The 7,170-nt window shown below is 37.2% G+C and overlaps 1 protein-coding gene across 1 annotated transcript in view; it reads right to left on the bottom strand.

Annotated features, from left to right (window-relative positions):
- LRP1B (LDL receptor related protein 1B) overlaps window positions 1-7,170 on the bottom strand; it is a 481,313-nt gene that overhangs the window by 228,874 nt on the left and 245,269 nt on the right. The window contains exon 8 of the mRNA XM_031057232.1: window positions 2,339-2,561. Coding sequence (XP_030913092.1) covers window positions 2,339-2,561 — 223 coding nt within the window. The remainder of the gene's footprint in view (window positions 1-2,338; window positions 2,562-7,170) is intronic.

Raw genomic sequence — 7,170 nt, 5'->3', positions numbered from 1 at the left:
AACTTTTTATGAGAAATAAACAAATTATGTCAGCTCTGCTGTGCTCCTTTTGTGTTGGTGTCTCTGAATATGGTGGTGGCCACTTGGCAGTGCTTGTTTATCAAAAAGTGAATTCTAAAATTGTGATAATCTCTGATGTGTCTGGTACATTGATTAAAAATTACCGAATAGCTGGTAGTGAGACAATCACAACTGAAACACTAAGTGTTCAATAATTTGGAGGCTGTGCTTGATTTATAGATTTAGAAAATGTAAAGTATCTCACTGGCAATTTTGAAAACTGAACAAATTAAAGAAAATGTTTTTGGCAGATGTTCAGATATTCGCAGGCTGAATGTCTTATTACTTTAACCATTAAACTGCTCACCACAAAGTATTTACTTATCTCATTCACCCCCAAATGCAGACACACGTCATCCAAACCCAACCCAAACAAAAAAAACTCTGTTGTGCATCAACTGTTTCAGTAATTCTGGAAATTACAGCACAGTTGGCCAAGTCTTACCATTGTACTCTGTCTTCACCCAGAAAAAGGAATAATAATTGACATCACTGGAAGCATTTGATTAAGACCCAATAGAAATTCAATGCAATTATAGTAAGATGGGAAAGAAAAGAGCCTTGAGAATAAAGCCACATCTGTACCAAACTGTGGAATTCTCCCCTGAATTACAATCCTTTCTTCCCTATTTCCATTTGCACTCAGTGTAAACCTTTATCATTTAACTCCCATGAGAGATTTTCTCTGTTAAAACTATGAAAGCTGTGTGGCTCATTTTGCAATGTTTTTTATCATGATCTAATAATTTGTATTTATTTTTTAATTTGTTGGGTTTTTTTACATCTCATGAAGCTTTCCAGAAGCCCTCTGCATGAGTAAAAACATGACTGGTTTGTCCTTTGAAAGCCAGGAAGGCTGTCAACCACAGAATCCAGTTTTGTTTGAAAAACACATGTTTGAAATGTTTGTACTTACACAATAAAGTTTAGTCCCTAAAAATTCTTGGGAACAGTTTTGTGGTCTGCTGTTTCCTTGGATTAATGAGGAGTGATTTGGAGAAACAGTCATTCTAGATCATGGCACATGCAGTACAAAACATACTGAAATTACCAATTCTTCATTAGAGTGGAAAGACAATCAGCGCCACTTGTGACAACAGGGAGAGGCCAAACTTCCTAATACCCTTCATCCATACCAAAAAACAGAGATCTCATTTTTTCAGGTAGTATTGAAAAGAATCCCTCTAAACTTGAAAGTACCCTCTTTTGTGTCTAAATTTCAGCCAGAAGAGGAAGAACAAGCATCTCTCCTATGACACAAGTACAGCTCCACTAGAAGCCTGTAAAGGTATTTTTAAATGGCTTCTGAAAAGGATTTTAGCTTTTAAAATATCTAATCCAAACTGATACTAAAAAAAAAAAAAACCAAAAAAAAAAAAACCAAAACAAAAAACCCAAAGGTTTCAAGACCTCTTGTTCCAGAACTGGTTAAAGACTGGGGATAGATCGGCAAAAATAGGAAAGGGTTTCCCAAACCACCACTTAGACTGCCTTTTGTCACATTTTCTGCCTCTTTTTAGTTAACAGTCTAACCAGTTGCATTTTTCTAAACACTGATTGCTTGGAAGCAACAAATGACAGAAGAACTGGTAAAATGTGTATTCTGCTTGAACAGTTTTACATTCCCTGTTTAACCTCAGGCAGAAATATATGCAAACTTGGTGCCCACACCTGGCAGTCCAGGTAGTGACCAGAATAGTTTGGTCTTTGATGATTTTCCCTGGATTTACATAAGACTCACTAGTGCCAGAGAACTCCTCCACTCTCCAGGCTAATGGACTGAAATGCTCCTGCTCTAAGACTCACAGTCCCAGAGTTTGTATTTATGACTCTGAACATCAGGATCAGCCGGGAAAAGCATCATTGCCACCAACAAAAATAAGATTTAAGGGCATCCACATTAGTCTGAATGGGTGAATAGCTTTTGCTATTCTATTTCACATTATTGTGCCTGTTAGTCTCTCCTTCCTGAGTGGGTAAGGACATCTTGTCATTAATGATTTATCTCCCTGCACCTTTCCACCCCAGATTTTCCCTCCTGAAGTCTTTAGCAATGGTGACTTACAGGGTGCATTGTTAATGAGGCACTGCATGGAAATACTCATAAATTGCAAAATTGCTAAATTGCAGATAAACCAAAGCATGTAGCTGGATCTTTTACATTCTAACACATCTGAATTAGAAAGGTAAAAATTTATGAAATTCCTGTAGCTGCTAGCATATGTGCATTTATGCATTGATATCATTACTTTTTACTGATTTGCAAATAAATACCTACTTGTCTGCCTTTAGTTATTGTTTGCCTCCTTCTCCCCTGATAGTCAACAACTTCCATGCTCTCCAGATATATGTCAAGCCAGTACACATATTTATTGATGAGGTCTAGTGCCAGAGCAGTTGGCTGTTCAATTTTTGAGTCTACTATCCACGTCCTGTTCATTCCATCCATGTCACATCTCTCCACCTTGGCAGCATTCCCGTAGTCTGTAAAGAAAAGCTTGCTGTTGAAAGAAAATAAGATGTTGTAAGTTTTAAAGGGTGTGAGCAGAGTGCAAAGCTCCTGCTGGCTCTGGAAAAAGGAAGTTTTCATTCTTTGTCATTTCAATTTCCTATTTGCCCCATAATTATTTTTAAAATTCACCATATCTTCTAACAAATTAACAATTACACAGAATTATCTTTCAAATGTAAAAAGACAGAAGTTCTAAATGTATTTCCTTACAAAACAGATGCACCATGTAAGACTCTAAAATTACCATCTTAAATTCATTTTTTAACCATTATTTGTAGAAAATGGTAGGATAGTTACAGATAGCAGTGACAAAAGCACAAAGCACTCAGGTTGTCTGGAGAACAGTTATTGCACATAAGCTATAACAAATACAGGGATCCCCACTGTCAGGTGTTTTAACATCTATTTCTGGAGGAGCTGCTTTGGTCTGGAGTACATTTGTCTCCAGCCTTGGAAAGGTGCTCAGGCTTCAAAATGCTTCCACAAATCCAGTGAGTCATTCCATCCAGGAATAATGGGAAACTATCAAAGACTTAAAACTGCTGCTAAAGCTCCCTAACCCAATGCTTGATTAGCATTCACGGGGTTTAGCAAATCAATTCTGATTAACCCGACAGTATTTTAACAGGATTACCTATTTGTGAGAACAAATTACACTTGCAGGCCGAAGACCACCTTGCCATGACTTTAACATGCTCTAAAGAATAATCTGATTCCAGGCTGAATGTTACTGAAACCACTTTGAGAACCAGGATTTCATTATCCAAATGAAGTGAATTATCTCCTAGTTATTACCACTAATGGGAATAACTTGGGATCAACAGCATATAAAACTTCAGATATCTTTATGTGACAGAGCAGTAATTTATAGCCTTGTAACTTCTCATAAAAATCCACTTTTAGGCTATTTGCTGAACAGTAGAATGAAACCCATAGACTTTATTTTCAGTCTTCAAATAAATAAGAATACATTTTAGAGGTAAAGTGTTTCAAGTGCAAAAATACAAATAAAATAGAAAAAAAAAAACCTACACAACAACTTTTTTAAAAAGTAAAGGCATTAGAATAATCTATAGTCTATGTGCAGGAGCTGTCAAATGCCAGAATCAATTGATCTCAGAATCATAAAATAGGGCTGGGGGAGACTTTGAAAGGTCATGTAGTCCATCACCAGGCCATAAAGCAGAATAAACTTTACCTATAACATTCCTGAGGGATAACTCCACTCCTGGACAGGGATTTCTATTTATCAAAATAATTCTGAATTCCTGTCCTTCCTTCATTGTCATTCTTTATTCCAGCTGTACTCTAAGAATATATTTAAAAACACAAACTTAACATCCAGGTCTGTATAAATCAAAATGTCCATAGTACAGAATATTTGCAAAGTAAAAATCATGCCTGAAAAGCAAAAGTAATTTGGACTGAAAACAGAAAAGAAGAAAAAAAAAAGTGTATATAGCAGTATATACACTTACTTATGTATGTATTCAGATCATCAGAAATAACAAGGCCAACACCTATATATATTTAAAATAAGTTGTTAAAATGTTGTATGTACTCCAGACTACAATCTGTACTTGTGGGGATTTGATTTATGTTATTTAATGGCACTTTGTACCTCAAGATTCAATAATTCAAATAAAGCTCATTTTGGAATCATAGAACCAACTGGGTTTGCTGGGATCAGACACTCATGTATAAATAAATATATAAACACACATTTATGTAAATACACATCCAGACACACAGCAGTTACAAACCCCTGAAGTTTGACTTCACACTGGCTCTTCCGCATAGTGTTTGGTTTAATTAATAAATTAATATTTCTAAAGATTAAAATAAAAGTTAAAAGAAAAAAAATATATTAGCTTTGACAACAAGAGTACCTCTTCAGATCAGAAAAGAAATAAAATGTTTGTATGTCAATAGCAAATCCAGTAAGGAACATCTAAGAATTAAGAATATTTAAGAATTTAAGAAGTTGCTCCAGCTTTGTGGAATAGGGGGTCAAATCTTTTTTTTTCCTCAATATCTGTCTTATGATTTGTGCAAGTTATCATGACTTCATGTGTAAATTACACTCTTTTTACTCTAAAAATCATTGTTCTTCTCCTTGAGACTGACAAAAATGAAACTTTATAATTAAAGGAAGAGGTAAAAGACAGAACAAGAAAGTAGCTCCCTAAGCGCTGTTGCGTGATCGAAGTGCTCTGAAAATTAAATCAAGAAAATTAAATGTTTTAGTGTGTAATGTTTAAATGCAGTTCTGTATTTAATGACCAGTGCAGATTTTTAGAGTGAGGTTTAAACCAGAAGTGCATTTCTAGCACAGGAAGTTGACCCACAATTACACTGTGGTGTCTTTGCCTTGGGAGCTCTAAAGGATGCACTGTACAATATTTATTTCAGCTCGAGGCAAATTTTTGTGCTCACAAATGGTGCTGGGTTTGCCTCTCCATTTGCAGCAGAGGGCAATGAAATCTTTCATCCATTCACAGAGCAATTTTGGGAGGAAAACTGAGTGTGCATGTCCCTGCAGAGCCCAGCTCAGGGCACTGGGGCTGACAGAGCTGAGTCCACTGCAGCCTTCATTTCCTGAGACTGTCAATGGGCTAATTGATGGCTAATTGAGGCTGCTGCAACAGCAAAAACATTGGCACTAAACTGAATTTTATTAAGGCAGGTTATCTTTTGAAAGGTATAGACTTCACCTCTGGAAATTCTGAATTCTGCCTCTAGTTAAACAACAACAAAGGGAATCTTCTTCATCAAGTCCTGGTGCTTTGCAAGACTTGATGAAGTCAAGTATTAAACTCCAAAGTATTCAGTTGTTTTGACTCTTCCAGAATGGTTTCACTGTGGTCCCAGCAGTTAGGAATCTACATCTAACAACTAATGTTGATATCTTCCAGGCTGAATTACACAGACTGATTTCTGCAGCAGCTTATTTGGCTTAAACAGCTATTTTCACCTGTCCTCCTCTCCAGAGCTATTTCTAGATGGAAATCAGATTCTTTCCCTCCGCCTAGCAGCTGGAGATAAGCAAGGCAAGGCAGACTTCCTCCTCTCACAGGACAGGCCCTTTCTGCTGCCCTCCTGTGCAGTTATTCCCATTTTAGGTCAGTGATTGAACAGCCATGGCCAGCACTGGGTTTGCTGTTCCAGAGCTGATTTCACTGGGGTCTGCACAGCACCCAGCACCAGCTGGAGACTCAGCCACCCCTGGATGACATTTTGCTATTTTCCCAGCTCTGTTACACTGCTGATATAAACTCATCCTTCCCTCTATTACGTGCACCCTCCTCAGTCTAACAATTTAGTCTTAAAAAGTGATGGCTGGAGCTTTTCCAGAGAGTTTGGTACCAGCTAGGAATAAATACACAGGGACTATTCTGTCCACATCTGAGCAATGACAACTCTCCAGCCTTTTCAAATAATCCTCCCTGACAAACCCCCTGACTAAAAAGAGCAATAAATGTTACCAAATAGAACTAATTCCAGAGGAAAAGAATGCTGCCATGAGACAAAAGCGACAGTGAACTTCCCAGTCCCTGCTCTCACATTCATCTTTCCTTCATTATCAAGCCTGAAAAATATGTAAGGAGGGCCTCAAAAGGGCTGTTGCTCTGTCCTTACAGAGACATCTGTAGGATAGTTACTGCCTAAGTTCAGCAGCCAAACCCCTTATCACCAGAACATTCTCTCTCATCACTTCCTTTTGTTTTCCAAGCTTTCAGTCACCTCCTTCATAATCCACCTATTTAATTAGCTGAGAAACAATTGTTTTCACTGTAAAGCTACATTTAGACACTTGCATAACTGAAAACTGCTAATTTCTAATGCACCTAAGATGCCAAACACTGTACAGAACAATCAGAGTTTGGGGGAGAAAAATACACAATTCTGGAGCTCTTTGACAAAAAAACAATGAAATATTATAGGAAGCAAATTAGTAAAGTAGATATACAAAAAGAGGATGCTTTCTTAGGCAAAGTTACTACTATGGACAGGACCTAACTAGAATAAAGTAAAATAATTCCTAGCACACCTCAACAAGAGCTATGAGTGGAAAGGACAGGGTTTAATTTTTTGAAATTACACTGAGAGGGTCACGTTCAAGACAGATGGAAACTAAAGATATTCAGCTGATCTTAGCAAAATGAAAAAGTCACAAAAAGTTAGAGGCTTTTTACCAATTCAGGAGCAAGATTATGATGTGGGAAAAAAAGTTTGAATTGGAATTAAGGGAAATGCTGTGCAATTTAATTGGCTTGAAACATAATGAGAACAGCATTGGCATTGAGTGGCACCATCCAGATTTACTGTAGGACAAATAAGATAACTAAAATTGTGGGGACTGTGATGAATGAGGAACATGCTTCGGAGGAGGTGATCAAAAAAGGCAATTAAAAGGCCTGTGTGAAAACACCCCTGGGGTTCTCTGCAGCCTGTGCTATGAGAATCCACTGACTGCATTCTCAGAAGGGGACTGCCACACAGTCTTGTGTCTGATTTCTACTGCATTTCAAAAAATGAATGTGATTTGATTTAGTTTGCATCACATTTAATTAATAATAAGCTTTATAGCATGGTCC

Source organism: Geospiza fortis, unplaced genomic scaffold (genome assembly GCF_000277835.1).
Source record: "Geospiza fortis unplaced genomic scaffold, GeoFor_1.0 scaffold112, whole genome shotgun sequence".
In the NCBI taxonomy this organism is placed as follows: Eukaryota; Metazoa; Chordata; class Aves; order Passeriformes; family Thraupidae; genus Geospiza; species Geospiza fortis.
The sequence above is the reverse complement of the archived record's forward strand: the minus strand, read 5'-3'. Positions and strand labels throughout refer to the sequence as shown.